The 22,739-nt window shown below is 44.8% G+C and overlaps 1 protein-coding gene across 1 annotated transcript in view; it reads right to left on the bottom strand.

Annotated features, from left to right (window-relative positions):
* pard3aa (par-3 family cell polarity regulator alpha, a) overlaps positions 1-22,739 on the bottom strand; it is a 349,907-nt gene that overhangs the window by 65,916 nt on the left and 261,252 nt on the right. The window contains exons 21-22 of the mRNA XM_080855535.1: positions 19,434-19,562; positions 9,240-9,494 (exon numbers count right to left, since the gene is read on the bottom strand). Of these exons, the coding sequence (XP_080711661.1) occupies positions 9,240-9,494; positions 19,434-19,562 (384 nt within the window). The remainder of the gene's footprint in view (positions 1-9,239; positions 9,495-19,433; positions 19,563-22,739) is intronic.

Genomic DNA, 22,739 nt, shown 5'->3' with positions numbered 1-22,739 from the left:
ACATTCATTGCAGCTGAGGTCCTCACAGTATCACCCTAGTATACCAAAGAGTGAAGACAAGGAATATAGAGAATGAGATTGGGATGTCAGCCGTGAAGTGAGCAATGCAAGGCATCGTGGGATTTTAAGACACAGAAGCTGCGGTAGAGACTGAGTGGTAATAGGCTGCAGTCAAATAGTCTATTTTGCTTAAGAGGGTTCATCACTGAGTGAACTGACCCCAAAGTATCTAAGTGGCAGCCATGATAAGAGCTGGTCGAAATTCTCTAAATGCTGAAGGAAAGGTGCTTTAAAGCTTCCTTTCTTATCTCCTTTAGCATAGGCTACACTGGAACATCCTTTTTGAAAGGAAAGGAGATAATGCCATCCCACAATTCCTTGCGGCAGCAACAACAAACAATCAACATGACCCACATCAATAACAATTTAACTTATGTTATGCAACTTAAAAACACGGAGGAAATGTGAATGCTTGCTGTGTTATCAACTGCCATAACCGGTTGCACGACCAGCGTGGAAAACGTATTGCAAATGGAGAGCGATTTTTCAGCCTGGAAGCAAAACAATGGAACTGACTAAACAATGAGGTGTAGCGGCTGTAAGACGAACAAACATAACCTTTAGCAACACTTCTCCACACATGTTTGTGTGTCTACAGCATATTTTGCGCCACCAGATGTAGATGCACAGAGACCATAGATGTGAGTAGCAGCACCACCAGATGTAGCTGCACAGAGACCATAGATGGATGAAGCTGCAACACCAGATGTAGCTGCACAGAGACCATAGATGGATGAAGCTGCAACACCAGATGTAGCTGAACAGAGACCATAGATGGATGAAGCTGCAACACCAGATGTAGATGCACAGAGACCATAGATGGATGAAGCAGCACCACCAGATGTAGCTGAACAGAGACCATAGATGTGAGAAGCTGCACCACCAGATGTAGCTGCACAGAGACCATAGATGGATGAAACAGCACCACCAGATGTAGCTGCACAGAGACCATAGATGGATGAAGCAGCACCACCAGATGTAGCTGCAGAGAGAGACCATAGATGGATGAAGCAGCACCACCAGATGTAGCTGCACAGAGACCATAGATGGATGAAGCAGCACCACCAGATGTAGCTGCAGAGAGACCATAGATGGATGAAGCAGCACCAAAGGACAACACTGGGAACCATCAGGAATGCAGTTTTTGTGGCCACAGGCGTGCCGAAATGAACCACTTTCTGGAGGAGAACAGAATACTGTTGGAATTGCTCTTCCAAAAGGAGATGGATGAGCACTTATTAAAAGATGATGTCAAGAACAAGTACTACACTCTGATGCGCCTGGGGCTGAATCTGCCAATCCAGCACACTGCACAGACTGAAAGACTATGTCCACCACACACTCAGACACCATTGCTGATGACAATCATGTTGTGGTTACTTTAGACTGCTTTGAAACTTAACATTGAGAGAACATCAAATCTGAAAGCTAGAGCACAGCACAGATATGTTCCCACTCCAAACACAAGCGCACCCTAGAGTATCTAATTGGCATTACACCACAGGGAGCTATAGCTTTCATGTCCAAAGGGTGGGGAGGTGGTTTCAGAGACAGGCATGTGACTAAGAACAGCGGCCTACTTCATAAACTATTGCCTACAGACTTGATGTTGGCAGTCAGTGGATTTGACATAAGGGATGGTGTCGGACTAATGTCTGCAGAAGTGAAAATCCATGTATTCACATTGGTAAGCTGCCGGTTGGATACAAATGATGTCCAGGAGACACAACAGATAGCCACCTCAGGGTCCATGTGGATAGGGTGACTGGATGTGTACTTACCAAGTACACCATACTAAGTGACACCATACCATTGAGCATGGTGCTCCCATGTGAAGTAGTGGCATGAATGACAAGATTGTGTCTGTGTGCTGTGCCTTGACTAATATGTGCACCAGTGTTGCCATGAAACCATAGACCAAAACATAATACGTATGAACAGCATTACTCAAAGGTTGCATACCACACATTTCTGGTTGTTGACTGAAGATCTGCAGGTCGTGCACCCCTTCAGTTTTAATCTGAAGGTGGGACTTGAGAGATTTATTATTTCTGAACTGAAATTAATACATGACGTAGTTGCCTTTTTCCTACATGTGTTCTCTAGGTTCTTATGTGTATTTGTGTGTGTGTTTTTTGTGTGTGTGTGTTGTTTATGGAGACATTCCACAAAATATGCTCTTACTGTTGAGGAATCAAAGTGCATACTATATCACAACCTACGGCTCTGAAGTATGTTCATAAACAACAATACACTCAGTAGTTCTTTTCAGGCACAGGCACGCACGCGCACACACACACACACACAGACACACACACACACAGAAACACACACACAGAAACACACACACACACATACACACAGTCATAGTAATAAAACATATTAATATATTTGACATGAAGAGAAGAAAGAGTACAAGAGACATTATTTTATAATTTCCTAACCAGGAGAAAAGTGCTAATATCAGGGGAGAGGAATTGGAGTCATACTACAACAGTGTGTCGCGGAGAACAAGTGGCAATGTTTATAATTAGTCATTTGAGCCATTTGTTACAACCGCAGTTGCAATTAACACAATCGGTGGGAGCCGCATTCCGAGCGCATATCTATTAGTGAAGAGTAGATGTATGAGTTTTAGTATTCCCCCTGGGCCTGATGGGTAAAGAGATTAAATACTTACGCTCTGCAAACATCAACGCAAGCCATCTTGAGGTGCTCCTACTCGCTCCTTGCTGATGAATTATTCACATATACAATTTAAGAGACCACGTACCCAACCCGTTGATGAGTTTTCATTAAACTGAGGGAATTGAGACACATCCGTTGTGTTGAACTGTGTCGAGCTCCACTGTAGATTTTAATGCAATTACGGGGAACGGCACAAACCCAAATCAGAACACAATAAGCCTGTGGTAATTATCTGAACGAACCATGCACAATAACGACATCCGGCGACTATAGTTCACACTGAAGTGTTTGGCTCAACAATGTGGGTTCTTTGTTATGCTGTTACTGGCAACTTCACAAATGACATTATGTATACATATCTGCCACAGAACATGATCTTCTGAAAAGGCTAAAAAACAGCATGAAAAGAAAAGTGATAACCGAGAATAGCCGATAACCTTGTAGGGAACAAAGACTTACGTAATAGTGTTGTTGAATCTAGGAAATATGACAGAGGAAATGCGTTTCTTTCCATAAAAGAGGTGTTTATCACAATTATTAGGTTGCAAAGGTGACGATAATGCTAACAATGCTAACAATGCCTGGAATGATTGCTGTGGTATTTAATGTACGCCTCGACTGTGGAGATGGTGGGGTGGTGATGAAGGCTACTCACGTGTAAGCCCTATTAGAGGGACTCCATAAGTGAGAGTGACATTAACACAGCAGGACAGCTGTGACGGAGGTTGAGGCGAGGTGTAAAATGTGTGTGTGTGTACCTCTTGGGATTAGCACTGTCAAATAAGGCTGCCTCAAATCCCCACGGACACACATACACACACACAGACACATATGCACACACTTTCATACCCACCAAAAAGATAGATAGAAGACTTGACCCTTTATCTACTGCTGGAAGCGCATATATATTTTAAAATCCAATTTCAGCATCATACAAAATTAGAGATAACTGCATTTCTAAAAAAGAAAAAAGAGAGAAAGAGGGAAAAGGAGAAATAAACACCTTGCACAGTGTTTCTGTGGGTGACAGTCAGCGACCAGTCGAGTTCACACTGTCACAGGTACTCTGAGCGAGAAAATATTCTGGGACTTTCTAAAACCACAAAGTCTAACAGCTCTCTTCACCACCACCCCCTCCCCCCCCCCCCCCTCACATATTTTTTCTCTTTGTAGCTTAGATACTACGACTCTAATGGGAGCTGCTGTCAATCACCTCTGAGCGTCAGTGAGGTGACGGTTTGTTTCACGCTCCCCCAAATCCCATCATGCTTGGCACCTGTCAGGGTGCCGCACCAAAAAAGGAAGCCAACTTGAGTCCTGAAAAAAACCCAAGGGGTCCTGGAACTGGCACAGGGCTGCTGCTGCCCTGTCAAGCACCTGTCTTAAAAAAAAAATCACTCTGTTCCATCTCACCAGATTCGCACACTATTAAAAAGTCCTCTCATGTTCACCTGCACTTGGCCCAACTCAGTAAATAACACAGAGTTAATGTCATACTGATATTCAGTAAATAACACTAAGTAAATGTCAAACTGATATTCAGAAATGTCATATTGATATCCCATGCATAAAAAAGTCAGAACTTTTATAGTTGGCTGAAGCCAGGTCTACATTTAGCTCTTAATCTGAAACCGATATCGTCTGTACAACCTGAAAGTCTACTTTTCTGGACAGCATGTTTTGGAGGCAGTGGAACCTCTCTGATGCTGCTGTGTTCCAAAAGTCAGCAGCCATGACCTCAGCCTGTACTCAAGAGCTCTAATGGAAGAGAACTTACAGGCCTGGCTCTCCAGCAGGAAACACGGCCTGTGTTGTTGTGGGAACCTGTGGTGTGCTAATAAAACTTGACACTATCTTGCCATTTGTTTTGAGCTCATGGAACACTCTGGATCAAGTGTGGTCACCTGTGTCCCTATATATGTTGTCCTCTCTGAAACACACCACGCTATTATGAGCATGGCTGTCTGTCTTGATCCAGGTTTATGGTGGTGGTGACCTTCTGATTGGAACACAATAACACAGAGACCTCATGAAATGGGCAGCGCACAGGAGATTGGCATGGTGGATTTACACAGCTGGGCTGGGCAGGGCTATGCTGCTCAACAAAAGGCATTCGATTGTTTTCTTTTAATCACCCTACTGCTCTTCAGAGACGGGAGGACTAGGTGAGGGCCAGGGGTTATTACTGCTCCTCAGAGACGGGAGGACTAGGTGAGGGCCAGGGGTTATTGTGGTTTGGAAATGCTATCAAGAATGTTTGCGCAGAGATATTGGAGATTTTATGGTCAAGGATGTTATTAAATGGTTGAAAAGTGGAGAAGAAGAGGAGAAGAGAAGAAGCTAAGAGAAGAAGAGAAGAGAAGAAGAGGAAACAGGGAGATGGGGAGGAGAGACGGGAGGAAGGAGAACATCTTAAATGTAGCACGCATACTAAAACATACGCTCAGACGCACACACGCTCCATGGCTACTGATATGACAGGTTTATTAGGCCCTGAGTGGTCAATTAGATTGAGGGGGCTAACAGCTGATGCCTGGCGTCACTCTAGCAGCGCTGTCACATGACACAGTCCCCCCCCCCCCCCCCCCCCCCCACAATTTCAGTTAAAGCGCAAAAAAGATTTTAAAGTAGGATGAAAATGATTACAAACACAAACAATGCTGATGATATGACAGAACTAAAGCTGTCATTTTCATGAAGTATTCAGGAAAGCTACCTCAAATTGCTGAAGAAGCCCCTGGACTGAATAGCCCTGAAAAGAAGACTGAGAGAAACCCACACTAAACCCATCAATCCCTCTTCCCCTTAATCTTTCTCTCTCTCTCTAACAGGGACCTGTTGTACACAGCCTTCTGCTGTCACATGGCCAACAGATGGCTCAGAGCAAAAGACAATATCTCACTTCTGCTCCATGTTGAATAATACCAATTATGAAGCTTTTCCAAATGGATGAGGAGGAGGAGGAGGAGGAGGAGGGCTGGACGGCGGGACTGAGAGAGGTCTGGACAGGGCAGGAGAATAACACTCAGAAAGGAGGGAGTTGTGTGGGGCACAATGACTCGCCTCAGGCACAAGACTCAACAGGCCTTTGTTTGTGGACACCAGGAGAGCAAAGCAGAGCCGCATGGAGTCAGACACCAGAGTGAACCTCTCGCCAAGACAGAAATACTCCTTCCATAGTGTCACCTTTGCAGGGCCCAAGACATAAGGTACACATGGGAGCACCAAGAAATTGGTTGACAGGCTTTTATGCCTTGTAAAAATATGAAGGAGAACATACATTAGTGACAGGAGAACCAGTGATAATATATATAAAAAAGATTTTAAAGATCTTTAAGGACCAGAGGCCCTAAACACCGTGGAGCTCAAAACATCTAAATGGAAATCCCTTTGAGCAATATGCAAGCATCAAACTTCCTGCACGCATACAGACACAGCTGTAGACACACAAACACACACATTCTCATCTGATTAACTGGACCTCATTTTCATAAAGAAACTTCAAAAGGTCATCCAACATTCTCCCACCCTTTTCAGACGGATCTCTGATATGTCTGATATGCTGATTTTATTCTTATTAGATGGCTCCAGGGTGGTCAGAAGCTCTATTTGCCTCTACAGCTCTGCTGACATATTTGCCTTTTAAAGTCATTGACTCGACAAATGCAAAACAGTTCCTCTCTCAGGACATATCAACTTCCCATGTTTTGACCTTCCAACAGGAAGTTCTTCCTGCTAATTCAATGTAAAGACAATGAAAAAAGGTTTTCCACCCTGTTCAAGTGTGAGACTAAACACAAAAGGCTTGTAGTCCGCTTTTCAGACTCACACAAAGAGAACTTTTGAAAGCCTTGCTGTGAACTCTGGTACGCCTACTCTGTCCAAGTAGGGGGCACACATCTCAGATAATACTGGTGCTGTGCAGGCGATTGTTTGGAGATGCATTGCAAATGAAAGTTTAATATATTTTCAATTTAGGCAAGCTGCAATAAACACTTCAGTGTACCTTGACTCAACAACTAAAAAGAGAAATGATTATTTTTGAGGACATGAGCCCACTTCTCAACATGAGCAGTTACACAATCCTTTCAGTAATGTTTAACTAAAGATTGAAAAGTTGAAAGGCGTGTAGCTGAAAAACTGTATAAGGTGGCACTTTGCCAAGGTTTCAGCCAAATTCTGAAATGTTCCTTTGTGAAGAGAACCAGAATTCTGTGTCCAGTCCCGTTACAAATGAAACCGAAAAATCACATGCTGAATTAGCTGAAATAAATACAAAATTTGTCCAAGATGTAGTTCGTCACCAATTTGTCAACGACATTGATGTTCATGTTGAACCTGGGAAATGTCCAGATGATAAGAGAGCCTTTGTATGGGGAAACAACAGAGCCCTTTTGTCTGAGAATTGTGTGAGAGGTAACAGGGCATCTGCTTGTAATTAGCCTCCTCATGCAACGAGAATTTCAAACTTCTTGTTTTATGTTGGAGAATGTCAATATGCAATATGGCTATAAATAGCATCACTATCGCTTCGGAGAAGAAATTAGACAACCAGTCCAATCCTGGCAGGAGTAACTCATGCAAGTTGTTTAACACACATTGCATAGTGATGGCCAGCTAGATTGTCCCAGTATGATCAGATACTGTAACACAGAATATAACATTCAGAATGACACTACACAAACTCATCGCCCCAACTTCAAACAATCCCCCTCTCCACTGTCTCGGGTCAGGAGAGGTAACACCAGGTTGTGGATTGGTAACGTCAGTCCGATACCCAATGAGTTATGTCAGGATCAGCACCCATCAGATACCAATATTGAGATAAGCTCTTCATAGTGGGCTTAATAATGGGGACATTAACAAAGGAAAATGGAGAGAGAGAGAGAGAGAGAGAGAGAGAGAGAGAGAGAGAGAGAAAGTAAGAGCAAACAGGGACAGATAAACTGTAAGAGGAAACGAGGGAGGGAGGCAGAAAGAGAGAGAAGGTCAAAACAAGAAGAAGAGCCCTAGAGCTCAACTGGTGAGCGGAGGAGAGGGAGGGTATGATTTAGAATTCTACCACCTGCTGAGCCCCAAGAAAGGTCACACACAAAGTGACACCTGCCAATCAAGGCCAATTATTAGCAGCTTTTTATTAACTCCACGGCACATTCTCAAAATCCAGCCGAGTCAATTACTTTCTAATGAGGAACAAGTGTGTGTAATAGAGGAAAAGAAGACAGGAAGAGAGAAGAGCACGAGAGAGAGAAAGCCAGAGAGAGAGAAGAATACAGGGGTGGGGGAGATGAACAAAGTTAGATTCTGTGTTCCAATGAGGAAGTGAGGCTGCTGTGTAGCGGGCGACAGAAAGACAGACAGGAGGGAGGGAGGCAGACTCTTGTCAGTTGGGAAGAAAGTGAATCTTACGTCTTCCTTCCTCCTCCCTTCACTGTGAAGCCTGGGGGATCAGAGGCACTTCTGAAGACTGCAGAGGCGTGAGGCCTAGGAGCTTCAAAAAATGCAGCACCCTGGCAGACTTCACAGACTGAGTGGGAATAGGGAACACACACACTGTTGTTTATGAGATCTCTACCGTGTCACACAGAGGGTGTTTGCGAGACAAGCTGTTCCTTGAAACTTTTCAGTAAAAAAAAAGAGAAAAGAAAACTAATTTCAGACGTATAAATGGTGTCTCCTGAGCCATGCGTGACACAGACGCTGCCTCACCTGCACAACACCTGAGGTGCTCAAACAGATCTCCTACCCAACACTAAATCTGAGGGCAAAGTGAAAACAGTAAGCATGGTGTGTTTACCTTTACCCACTGGCTTGGGTATATGTGGTTTACTCTCTGTGTGTCACAAATGAGTTTACACACATCTGATGCAGTCTCCTGCAAGGTGTGTGAGTGTGACAGTGTGTGTTTAGAGGGGGGAGGGGTGAAGGTGGGATTTTACAAGATCCAGGCTAATAAAAGATGCTGGCTGTTATTACATTTTCACACCCTGAGAATAATTGATGCTTCACCTCACCACACGATCTAGCTGTGGGACGCTGAGGATGAAACTTGATTATTGTGCCTCACCGTGAGTGTGTATGTGTTTGTTTGTGTGGGTGTATGTGTGTTTGTATGTGTGTTTGTGTGTGTGTGTGTGTGTGTGTGTGTGTGTGTGTGTGTGTGTGTGTGTGTGTGTGTGTGTGTGTGTTTTACTCAGCAATTGGAGGAAATAAGTCACAGAGTGGGGCTGACTTCTTGCTTTCAACAGGGTACTTCGAACAGAGCAAGAAATTAACAGGCTTTTGTAGCTGGCAGGGAAGTGAAGCAGCTTTTTGATAGTACACAATGTGAAGGCCAAGAACAATATCAAGCTCTATTGTTGAAAGTGAATGCGGAGGGATGTAACTGAAAACCAATACACTGAAACCCTTTGGGGAAATAATAGCATGAAGGTCAATGTTTTGTTGAGAGGAATTAAAGAGATAATACGGCTTGGCTCGGAGCTCCTTACCTGTTGGCAGACGGAGGGCGGCCATTGCGGGGCTTGTTGATCTGGGCATAGAGTGCCTCGAGCGGCTGTGAGTGGTCCTGATGAGGGCTCTGGGGATGCTGCTGGTGGTCACTGTCGATGGAGGAGTCGAAGGAGCCGATGCCTGCGTAGGTGTGCTCGTCATCGGAGCTCAGGGTTCGGTTGATGTCCGGGATCTCAGCGTAGTCCCTCTCTCTGGCCTGGCGCTCACGCAGCTCCCTGGTCTTGGCCTGGATCCTGTGCCACACAAACACAATACAAGCTTTAAAGATGGCTATGGTTATGGTTCTGGTTGCCGTACACAGACCACAGACTACATTTGTGTTACCGTTACCGTCTACAACAAGGATGACTGAGACTGATCTCTTAATTACTTACTCTCAAAGACAAAGCCCTTTTACTGTAATCCACTGAATCACATTTCAAAGAATAATGATTAATGTGCATAAAGAAAACCAGCAGACATAAAATTGCAGCATGTACTTCCACATGCAGAGCAGCCCATCCATTAACCATGTCAAATAATCAGATAGGCATGGAACCCTTATGGCTGAGACGCTTGGAGAGAGAGCTTCAGATAGGCATGGAACCCTTATGGCTGAGACGCTTGGAGAGAGAGCTTCAGATAGGCATGGAACCCTTATGGCTGAGACGCTTGGAGAGAGAGCTTCAGATAGGCATGGAACCCTTATGGCTGAGACGCTTGGAGAGAGAGCTTCAGATAGGCATGGAACCCTTATGGCTGAGACGCTTGGAGAGAGAGCTTCAGATAGGCATGGAACCCTTATGGCTGAGACGCTTGGAGAGAGAGCTTCAGATAGGCATGGAACCCTTATGGCTGAGGCGCTTGCAGAAGGCGCTTCAGGAGGGCAAACGGGACATCCTGCTGAGTGTGCAGGCCGGCAAGGTCACGACCCCCTGCTGAGTCAGAAACTCCACAGACACAACAGAGACGCCTCGTGTTTACATGAACCTCCCTTGTGCCGACGCTGTTTTCTCTGACCGGGGGAGGGAATCCTTTACCGAGGTGTCATATGCTCTCTGAATCTGTTATTCAGCTCGTTTTAATTACAGAAAAATATTGGGAGAGTTCCGCCTGGAAGCTGTTTTCATTTGTGAAAGCAAAACACAGCCTAAACTAGTGAAGGAGGGCTGGTGCTGTGGAGGCAGGCTGCTCTATTTAGATTTGCGTCCCATCAGTAGCAGGGGATCTTCCTGAGGTGGGGGTGGGGGGCGAGGGGCTGCTCCGGAGGGCATCTCAAACCCGAGGGTTTCTCTGATCTCTCTCCAAGCTCCTTCTTTCTCCTCCTCCGCTCTCTCCTTTAGCTCTCTCCTTTCACTCTCCCCCTCTATTGCATTTGTTCTCACTGCACTCACTTGCACTGCACATCACAACAGAGTCTTTCAGCACTCTGGTCTGGGACTGCATGGTGGGCTCACATGAGAGAGAGAGCCTCTGGTGTGTTTTTCAGGGGATAACAGGAGACAAGAGGAGGGTGTGGTTGAAGAGGAAAGAGGAGAGCCCCCTGTGGGCTGGGAGCGAGAGGTGTTAGTGCCACTGGGAACGCTGGTGCAGAGTGAGGGGATGCTCCCATGCTGAGTGAGCCTGACTTTAGTGGATCCAGATGGGCCCATCTACCCCCCAGCCGAGAGCCCCCTGTGCTAGGGGGCGAGTAAGACGTCCTTCCTTAGCCTCGCTGGCTTCCTCTGCCTCCACCCCCTTTCCTGGTCAAAGATGACCCATGACCTACCGAGACGGCCCCCTCTGAGATGATTGACAGCTTCGCTGTGGGTGAGATGGGTGTGTCTGGCCCATGCAGCAAGCCACCGGCGTTCTTGACATTTTTCAATAAGCGCGATCTCATTTCAAAACAATAACCATTTTTCTGTGACAGTGTAATGCGATTACAAAGAGATTTTTTAGGGGCGCTCCATGGAAATCCAATTTTGCACTGGATTGTGTTGGGACTCCGTGCAGCTTTTGTGTGTGTCTGTTGCTGGGACTAATAATAGTGTCTTGACAATAAGGATATAAATGGAAAACATAGTTAAGGTGCACTAACCATGATCTCAGTTTAACAGCTCTGGTTTGCCTAGTCCTGTTTGAGGTGTATATTTGATATATGATCCAACAGTGATTAAACTGGTAAATAATTCACATTAACACCTAAACTTGTTTACAAACTAACAAGGAACACACCACACTCTGCCCTCTCCATTAAAACTCCCAGGCACCCCTGGAGCCCATCAGTGTCAATCAGAACGCCCTGTGACAGCTCCGGACTGAAACCATGGCAGATGCTAATGCACTGTTGGACTGCTCTTTCAACTCCCAGGAAGCTGTGGTTCAATATCATTTCATAGCCTTTCCTTACCTATCTCTCCAAACTCATGTCCTGTTGCCAGTAAGGCCTCACCAGTGTTATGACAGGTTTACGGAAACTCTTTGGGGAGGAGAAAAGCCTGCAGCACTTAGTTGAAAGCCCAAATCAGATCCATGGGAGCAGTATCTGTGTGTGTCTGCAGATGATCATATCCATGGGAGCAGTATCTGTGTGTGTGCGCAGATGATAATAAGCGTCTGTGTGTCCGCAGATGATAATGGCATAGGGGAGAGCCTCAGCGCCTCAGAGCAAAACTAATCTAGTCTTTCAGCAGCAGATAAGTAGCCTCTAGTGGACAGACAGAGATATCACTGCCTGTCACACAACAAAAACAAAACACACACACACACACACACACACACACACACACACACACACACACACACACACTCACACACACACACACACACACAGAAGTGATGTCACATGCTGGTGCTGAACATACAGGGTTGTGCAAATGTGCTGCTCTAGGGTCAAGGACCTGGAGGCCAAAAATCAGAATTTAACAAGCTCAAACTCAACCCTCTTACTGGCTAAGAGTGTTTCTCCCTCACACACACGCACACACACACACACACACACCCTTGACACACTCACACGACACACTCACACCACACATGTGCACGCATGCGCGCTCACACATGCGCTCACACACACACACACACACACACACACACACACACACCCACACACACAATCACACACTCACACATGTGCACACGCACACAGACGCACACACACACACACACACACACACCCAGCTACTGTTACACCAGAGCTGCTCTTTGGCACAAAGACTGTGAACTATCACCAGATTTGGCTTCATTGTTCTGAGCGTGTGTGCATGTGAGTATGTGTTTGTCACAGCTAGGCAGCTAGGCATCACCGTGGTGATTAGGACCACATTCCTCCTGCCTTGCCTCTACCACATAATTGATGACTCAGTTTGCAGCTAGTACACAGAAGAAGACAGAAAGAAAACACATTTACAGAAACTCATGACCCCTAACAAAACACGCCGGAGAAGTCCCTCACCTCACCATCTGCAATGGCACAGAATCAGAATCACACTAAGATCACAGCTAAAGAGACTGCCAGACTACAATTAGAATCAAATGAGAATCAAGTGAAGCTTAAAAGTGGTGGAGAAAACATAAGGGGAGAGCGAAAGGGAGAGAGACAGAGTGTTTCTAAATGTTGATACGGACAATGGGCAACAAACCTTTGCTGAGATTTGATATCACAAAAGAAAATATGAAAAATCCCTGTCAGTGACTTTTTATTCCAAACTTAGTAAAGCATAGCTAACCATGTTCTTATACGTGAGATTGAGATACACATGTGTAACTTAGTAGAGAAAGAGAGGAGGAGAGACAGAGAAAGAGAGGAGGAGGGACAGAGAAAGAGAGGAGGAGAGACAGAGAAAGAGGAGATCACTGAGGAGAGGGCAGCGGGAGTACAATTAAAAATAAGGAGTCAGTGAGACAGTAAAGCAAGGAAAGGTGAAGGAAAAAATTAGATGGTGAGATAGATGGAGATAGAGAGATAAAAGGATAGATACAGAGAAAGCGATAGAGCGAGAGAAAAAGAGAGAGATAAAGATGCTAATTATCTTATACGTTCTCATCTGCATCCCTGGGTTTGGGGCCAGAGGTCACTATGGCAACCTGGCAGTGTGTTTGAAACAGGGTCAGTCGGCTGCTGTTTCTAGGTAACAGGACAACAAAGAGAAACAAAGGCCTGCTTTCGGTGGACCTTGATGTCTGCTTCCTCGTCTTCTCCTTCAACACAACCACATAAGCAACTTGCAAATCCTTGTTCAAACATATCACTTAAAAAGCTCCCTTTCTCTAGTCCAAATAGTTCTGATATCATTTCTTATCTACTGTCCGCTGGAGGACAGAGGTGAAATGCAGGCCAAACATTTGACTCCCTTATTGGACAAGTGCATATGTCACCTGTGGTCAGATAGTAGTCATAACACATTCTCAGTGAAGATAAGGATCGACCCTTTGGAGTTTAGTGAAGTCATGCAGTCACACACACACACACGCACATGCTCACAAACTGTCTCACTAGGACTCCAGTGACAGAAATAAATTAAAAATGGATCTAAAAAATGGTAAACAATTCAGTACTTTTCCGTCTCTTCTCTCTGCAATGTCGTTAAAATTGAGTTGAAAAGCCGTTAGCATGAGGAAAGTGTTGATCTCACCCTGTCACCTCTTTGCAGCTGAGCCTCCGGTCCTTCCTCTCCACACTACATAAATCTAACTGCTTATCAGGCTGGCATGCTCTAATTGCGGACAGATGACGCCAAAGTACTCCCCTCTCCGTATGGTTGATGATGTTTAATTCACTCCGAACAGGATGAGACCAAATCAAAGAGGCAAGCAGCTTCAAAGTGGTCCAGACTTCTATCTGCAGACTGAGCTGAGATAAACATTATGTCTGTGTGGTGATGCGCTTTAGGTTCACACTTCTCAAGTTTGACTGAACTGAGATCAGTCTGTCTGTGAAGCGATGAACTTTAGGTTCACACTTCTCAAGTTTGACTGAACTGAGATCAGTCTGTCTGTGAAGCGATGCACTTTAGGTTCACACTTCTCAAGTTTGACTGAACTGAGATCAGTCTGTCTGTTTGGAGATGCACACCAGGTTCACACATCTCAAGTTTGATTTATGGCCTAGGTATAACCTCATGTTACTGGATGGAAGTGCTATCATCCCAATGACTGAAAAAAAGCGTCATAACATAAAACAGCCCAAAGTAAACAAAAAAAAGGAGGGTTAGAACAATGATTGCTTAAGATTATTCTTTAAGCATAGCTGTGTTTCAGTAGACATGGTAGAGCTCAGCAAGCATTATTGGTGAACAATAAATTGATTATCCGTCCATTAACATTAACCTTTTCCATGTACGCAAAGACTTTCCCAGGCTCTCAATGATAAACTTCCATTCCCATTGCTAAGAGTAGAAACCCATATATCGCACAGTGTATTTCTTGTTGACACAGCACACTCTGTGAGGTAAAGGGACCCAAAGGTTCTTTAGAAGCCCAGTGTGTGATGGGGAGGTTCTTTAGAAGCCCAGTGTGTGAATGGCAGGTTCTTGAGAAGCCCAGTGTGTGATGGGGAGGTTCTTTAGAAGCCCAGTGTGTGAATGGCAGGTTCTTGAGAAGCCCAGTGTGTGATGGGGAGGTTCTTTAGAAGCCCAGTGTGTGAATGGCAGGTTCTTGAGAAGCCCAGTGTGTGATGGGGAGGTTCTTTAGAAGCCCAGTGTGTGAATGGCAGGTTCTTGAGAAGCCCAGTGTGTGATGGGGAGGTTCTTGAGAAGCCCAGTGTGTGAATGGCAGGTTCTTGAGAAGCCCAGTGTGTGATGGGGAGGTTCTTTAGAAGCCCAGTGTGTGAATGGCAGGTTCTTGAGAAGCCCAGTGTGTGATGGGGAGGTTCTTGAGAAGCCCAGTGTGTGAATGGCAGGTTCTTGAGAAGCCCAGTGTGTGATGGGGAGGTTCTTGAGAAGCCCAGTGTGTGATGGGGAGGTTCTTGAGACGCCCAGCGTGTGATAGGGAGGTTCTTGAGAGGCCCAGTGTGTGATGGGGAGGTTCTTTAGAAGCCCAGTGTGTGATAGGGAGGTTCTTGAGACGCCCAGCGTGTGATAGGGAGGTTCTTGAGAGGCCCAGTGTGTGATGGGGGGGTTCCAGGCGCACTCCTACACTGAGACAATGGCCCCTGTGTTGAAACTTTGTTCCAGCACATGAAATTTCATCAGGCCAAATAATTGGCTAAATCGGAGGGCCCTGATAATCACATTTAGCTTCTAGAGGACGATCAATATAATTACAAATATAATTAAGCCGGCAATCAGTTTGTCAGATCTCCCTTTGAACTCCCTATGCTAATTGCTCCCTCCTGACAGTACAGAGATGTGACAAAGGGGTGGCTGGAGAATTAAGGCTGAGAAGAGAGATGTGGAAGGTGGACTGGGGAAGATTTAGAAATAAAAAGCATGATAGGGAGCGGCAGCCATGTGTGCCATCACTGTGTGACAAGATACCAGGCAGGCAACACAAAAGCACAGGCACTTAGCACAGGCATTTATTCTTCTCTTGATGTGTACAATTGTGTTTCTCAGAGAAGACTTCCACATGTCCGCCTGTCTCTTTGTTCTGTTGGTATGGACAGTGCTCTTTGCAGAGGAAACACTCTTGACAAACCTCTGCTGACTGAGCTAGTACACAGACAGTGAGGACTTGAGCACTAAGTGGCCAAGACCTAGATAAGCAGGAAGGAAGCACTAGGACGAGACAGTGGTGATGGAAGGCAATGACTTCAGACACAGTCCTAGAAGACGTGACAAAGACAAATGGCAGCACTGCCAACTGTGTGAGACACTGAAATTGAGAAGTGCATGTTTTGTGCTTTAGCAGCAAGACAGAAAACTGTGGCTGTGACTTATAAAAAATGACCATTTTATTATCCATCAGGTCATTTGTATGAACTTCTTTGGCCACAGGTTTTTAGGATTAATCGTTTTCATCCAAATGAGAACAGTTACTTAGACAACAGCCACACGAAGAGAGGACATCAGTGCAGAATGACCTGGTTGTGCCTTCTCTTCTCTGCTCTGCTCGGCTCTTAGGATGATTGATGTGGAGTGCTAGGCCCTGCTTTGTGTCCCTCTCCCTACCACAACCAGTGTGGCCCAACATGAGTCACCAAATGGAGGCTTGCCATGGTGGTCCCCTTCAGTCAAGCTCCACCAGGCCCACAGGAGGGTTGTGCCCATCCGCTGGAGTAAACAAGCCTTGGAATGACAAATGTGTATATGTGTGTGTGTGTGTGTGTGGGTCGGTACAGGTCTGTGTGTGTGTGTGTGTGTGTGCCTATGTGTGAATGAACGTGTGTGTGTGTGTGTGTGTGTGTGTGTGTGTGTGTGTGTGTGTGTGTGTGTGGGTACAAGTCTATGTGTACGTGACGTGTGTGTGTCTATGTGTGAATGAACGTGTGTGTGTGCGTGTGATTTAGAGAGCGTGGGGTGTGTTAGTTCTGAATGATGACTTTGATGAGGGCAGGATGAAGGACCAGCATAGTCGGCAGGCTAGCAGCTGCTTACAATTTGCCAGATTATGTCTAAACAAAGGCCCTGATGACGACACTTCATCACGCTCACCCAGGGGTTAGGAATGTATAGTTCTATAGTCAGAGTTAAGGTCTTTAGCAGACGCTTTCACCCAAAGCCACTTACAAAACACTAGACAAAAAAAGACAGTAAACAGATAAAAAAACTCTTGACCAGCCCCTGGTGACTGAGCTAGTACACAGGCAGGGTGGGCTTCAGCAATAAGTGGACAAGACCTAGATAGGCAGGAAGCTAGACAGGCTTTTATTACTTTTATTAATTATGGAATTCATTATTTTATTTTAATTTATTTTAATCTTTGCTGAATCATTAATTTAGCCTAATCTGGGGTACCTTGACAAAAAAAGATATTTCAGTGCCTCTGTTGGGTAAATGTAAAGTTATAAGCAAAGAATTTTATCCAAAGCACTAAACCAGGTCTCTGAGCAATATCATGGGTTTCGTAAACATCTTAAGCCTAGGAATAAAACACAACCTAGCACAACCTTGCCTTGAAAAGAGAGAGAGAGAGAGAGAGAGAGAGAGATTCCAGAAATAGAACAGGGTAATGATGGTGAGGTTAAAATAATTAATTCGCTGCTAACCTTTTGTGTGACTCCTCTTTCTAAATGCTAAAAGCACCTGTCAGGATGTCCGTGTGAATTAACGACTCCCTAAGTTGCAAGGGGCAGGGAGTTTGGCCACAGCCCATCCTTACCTCAGAACGTCCTTTGCAAGGGGACTGGACGGATGGCTGAGAGATGTGAATCTCGTTCATAAATCTGATAACCCTACAGAGACGGTCAAGCCACTCTGGCCGGCTGTCGTTGATCACAGTGTAACACGCCTTAAGCTGAAACGGGCGCATAATGAGAGTCAACTACCTGGAATACCACCACCCAATTGTCTACCTCTAAAAGGCAACCTTGAGTGAGTAATTCTCTTTGACAATATAATAACAATTATTATTATAATAATACTTAACAAGAGAGCAATGCTCCAGGTGCGTAATACATTACCAGAGTAATTAAAGTGTACCTTCATCATATCAGAAATATGAGAATACAATGCTACAGCATGTTGTGCACACATCCATACACAAAGTAAGCAAATTTAGCATTGGAAGCTGAAATGGCAATGGGAATAAAGCCCTTGCTAAAAAGAACCAAGTTGTACCATTGTAGCAGCTGAGAGGATGCTGCACCATAGGGTGAGGGGATGCTTAGGGATATGTGCTCTCTGAAATGCTTGGAGTAAGACGGTTTTGTTATTGAAATGTGAGCTTGTGGGTGTGGTGTGTTGTGAGTTTGTTCCTGTTAGCAGTGTGCTATGTCATTATCACCCGTGGGCAGACTGGTTTATTATCACCGGAGGAGCAAGCCCCCCAGGATCCCTTTCCATTAACCACAGGCCACGGTTGAATGATGGCAGTCTCGGAGCAAAAAAAAAGAATAAATAAAAAAAGGGAGATTGTTTTCATTTGAAATGCAAAAAAGCAAGGTTTCACTGAATAGAAAAAGAAAATGGAGAGTAGGAGTAAGTGAAACAGAGAATGAGATTTCTATGCAAGACTGAGCCCAGACAAATACAGCTTAGATACACGGAGGTTGCATGCTAGGGCTGTGTATATGTGTGAGGAGTCCATGCCAAACACGCTCCGTTGTTTCTCCACTGCCACACTCAATATGAGCTACAGGGAGTGGCACAAAGGACAGCTGGAGCTGCAGCGGCTGGAGGCTTCCCCTTGGGAGGTGGGGGGTGGAAGGGTGGAGGGGTGGGTGCTAGGGAGGACTGTGGTGGGGTGCAGTGGGGTGCCATGATAATTTGCTGGGCTACAGGCCAGAAAGAGGCTGCCAGTGTGTGTTAGCCTAGCCTGAGTTGCAGTCAAGATATGCTGCTTGGTTTGGAAATGGAGGTGCAGATGTTCTATTGAGCTGGCCCTGAAACCATCGCCAGGGTGACAATCTCTCTGCCACGGGTCGCCATTACTGCTATTGGAGCTTTTCATTCGTTCTCAATTACCAAACAGAGGCTTCGTAACCCAGTTAATTTGCCTCTTTGTGGACCAATGGCCACGACCAGCCCCTCTCAGCATATGTGGCGTGTTTAATAATGTCTCACAGGAACAGCCAAATTAAAATGGGATTGGACATATTTGAACTGAAAATGAGAAAAAAATGTAATAAGTCAGAAGTACTACAGTATATTCTGGAAGAGGCAGAGAAAGGAAACAGTGTACACAGCAAATTAACAATGTGAGCATTTTGCAAAAGTGTCTAAAAAGGCCTAATTTCATCAGCCACATACACAGCAGAATCACGGCCATTAGCGATTTATATCTGAAGCCCCAAAAAAGTAACAATCCATAAATGACCAATTTAATGCATTGTTGTATATATAAAACCAAGCCTGGTGGTTTACTCCTGACATTCAAAATGCTTTCCCAGAATTTCGCCTCCCCCAATACCATTTAGTTAATTAAGCAGTTAGCTCATTTTCCAGGCACTGGCATTCTACTTAATTGCAAGGCTTTTTTATACATTTTACAGGGCTCCGAGCGAAGCAAACCAGGGGAAGAGAAGAGAAGAGAAGCGAAAAGAAAACTGAAGAGAAGAGAAGAGAGGAGAGAAATGGAATGAACTATGAAGTGGTTCTATGGCACCAGCTCACCTTTCCCGCTCTAACTGCATTCGCATGGTCTCCTCCTCCGAGACCTGCGTGTCCTCCATCTTGGATCTACTAGACTCCTTCCGCTCCATCCTGTCTCCAAGCTTCTCATCTTTTCTGTGCTTGCCAAACCTGTGGAGATAAAGGATGGAGGGACTTGAATGTGAGACCAGTTTGAGCTGAGGTGCAGGCTGGAAGACAGCGGAGCCTGGCACCAAAAGCGCTCTGTTATTACTGAGCCGTTATTATCAGCCAGTTCTTCCTCCTCATGTGGCTCGCTGGAAATCCCAGCAGGAAATGAAACTGTCAGCTCCTGCCGCATGTTCCCCTGCTCGTCTAAACAGGTGTGATGACTTCAGATTCTTTTAAATGTATCAGCTGCTAAGTAAACTTACCAAAATAAGAATGCATTGGAAACTTTTGTGCAATACACTGACAAAATATATATTTTATGAGAACACACTTATTATGCAGCATCTCCAACATGAACTTATTTCACGCTCTGTAAAATCACCTTATTTCCACTGACTGCTGTTTAAATACAGCTAGAATTAGGTTTGAGGCCAAGAGTCAAGGTTGAGTCTAAGTAATTAAGTCAGGCTTGAGTCTTAGAGTCAGGTTTGAGTTTTAGTAATCGAGCTCTGGCAGACATGGAGAGTATAAGGTGGCTTGCTATAGTTTTAACCAGACACTCTGATATGTTCGATTTGGGGGCAAGAGGATGTGCCAAGGGTTATGTCTTAATGTGTCAATGAAGTAAGGTCAGAGAGAGGAACAACTTTAAATAATGGACAGTCAGTGCAGATCCTGAGAACAGAGAAGGAAGAGAAAAGAGATGAGAATTCTCTTCAACGCTGCTGCAAAATTGTTCTACATAGACTTACTATTTCTGTCACTGCAAATGCTTTGATTATATGTTTCCACAACTATTGACGAATATACATGTAGGGGAGGTAAGGATGTGTGTGTGTGTGTGTGTGTGTGTGTGTAAGTGTGTGTGTGTCGGTGTGTGTGTGTGAGTGTTTATGTCCACAATATCAGAAAATAAGGGATACACATCTGAGCAGGAGGGAAAGAAAACAGGAAGAAAGGTTAACTCAGGATGATGGCTACCCCCCAGCTCGTCACAGATAAAAGTGGAAATCCATAGTTAATCACAGGTCTGCTGTGGTCCAGGAGGTGGTCTCAGACAGCAGACGTTGTGCTGGGAGAATGGCATTAAATGGCCTTCTCAGGACTCCAGCTGCTTTCAGTGCAGGCCTGGGGGGCTAAGAGGGTAGACTGCAGTGCAATGTGGGGGGTAACGTGGTAATGCCTAAATACTTCCTCCTGGGGTCATATCCTGCTGCTGCACTGGGACAGCTTGGTGCACAGGAGGAAGGAGAGAATGGTAGAGGGCGACAACTACTGTGTCTGTCTGTCTGTCTGTCTGTCTGTCTGTCTGTCTGTCTGTCTGTCTGTCTGTCTGTCTGTCTGTCTGTCTGTCTGTCTGTCTGTCTGTCATAATGTGAGAGTCAGTGGATTTACAATAATACAGGACTGACTTATTCTTTGTTAAGATAAGGCAATTGGCGAATGTGTATAGATCTACATTAAGATGCAAGAGTGAAGGAATTCAATAAACATAATCATGGATTCAGCCTGACTGTTATCGATTGTTTACCTTTTACATGATGCCATTCTACTGACGTACACCTTCATATTCATTATGAAAATCCCCATTGATCAGAAAAAGTGCTCCATAAATAAAATGGATGAGAATCTCTTCCCTGTTTCTATTTCAGGCATATAAAATGGCAGTGGTATTTCAGCTTGAAGGTCCAGCCTTTTATCCAAATTACACTCTTCTCCCCACTGTTTGGTTTATTTGTTCCATTTTTTCCTGGCAAAGGCTGATGTGTTGCCTTGAGAACACAAACGTCTTCTCTCCCTCCCCTCTGTACAACCTGTATTACCTCAGACAAGGTTGGCATAAGGCGGCCATGCTGAATATAATCATGTAATAGGAGCCTGTTATTTCTCCAAATTGTCCTTATTTTACATTAAAAGTGCCCACTTGTTTAATGGCTTACATTACCTGCACTCATGCATGTGGCATGCAAACAAGAATTTTGGATGACAGAGTGAGACAGATAGAGAGTGAGACAGATAGAGAGAGAGAGATAGAGAGAGTGAGTGAGTGAGTGAGTGAGAGAGAGAGAGAGTGAGAAAGAGTGAAAGAGAGTGAGACAGAGAGAGTGAGAGCGTGAGACAGAGATAGAGAGTGAGAGAGCGAGAGTGAGAGTGTGAGAGAGAGATAGAGAGAGTGAGAAAGAGTGAAAGAGAGTGAGACCGAGAGAGTGAGATAGAGAGAGTGAGAGAACGAGACAGAGATAGAGAATGAGAGAGAAAGAGAAAGAGTAAGAGAATGAGACAGAGATAGAGATTGAGAGAGAAAGAGGGATGAGTATTCACAGAGAGCAGACAAGGAGAAAAGAGAAAGCAGTGCCTAACCTGAGGCTTGTGTGCCAGGTATACTGTACATTACCTGATTAATTCATCAACAAATGGCCACAGCCCAGGCATAATACTCACACACACAGATGCTAATAATACCAGCACTAAATCTATCACAGTGCCCAGCCGACCACCTTCCCCAACTCACTTCAAGGACTTCCATTACAAATATCCTCCTTTTCACCACCTCACAAAAAAACACATTTCTCTCAGTAAGCCATCATCAATAAGCATAAGGAATCATCATGGGGATACAGATTGGTGATAAAATAAATACAGCATATCTTATTTTATGGGAATTTTGCAGCTTGTTTGACTTGGGGGATTAGCTTAGAAACAGGACATTGTAGGACATTGACTTCTATGTCTACTTTCACCTCAGTGTCACTTGAGGCACTAAGGATAATTGTCATTAACAAAATGGAGACTGCCAATACAGACATAGGATGGAGTTTTTTTTTAAATGTGTGGTGAACTGTGACCCCTCTTGGGGTATCAAACCTCCTAAAGATTGCCGACTAGTTTCATCGATTGTGGATCTAAGTCTAGGCCAATCCCCTATGCCATTCCAATCTAATACATTGATAACGCCCCAAGTCCAGTTTCAACATCTGTAATGGTGACACTTAGAATTAGCACATGGAGAGTCTATGCTTGTGATGGTGTGTATTCATGTCTGAATGTGTGTGCATGTACTGTACACACACACATATGTACACTGCTGCTACATCAGAGCATGTCTGTCACTGAGGCACTGATTTAGGCCAGGGCTTGCTCTACTCTACTCTAAAGGGACATTCTTACCCATGAGTG

Source organism: Sprattus sprattus, assembly GCF_963457725.1.
Source record: "Sprattus sprattus genome assembly, chromosome: 17".
NCBI classification, from domain to species: domain Eukaryota; kingdom Metazoa; phylum Chordata; class Actinopteri; order Clupeiformes; family Clupeidae; genus Sprattus; species Sprattus sprattus.
This window is presented reverse-complemented; position numbering and strand designations above follow the sequence as displayed.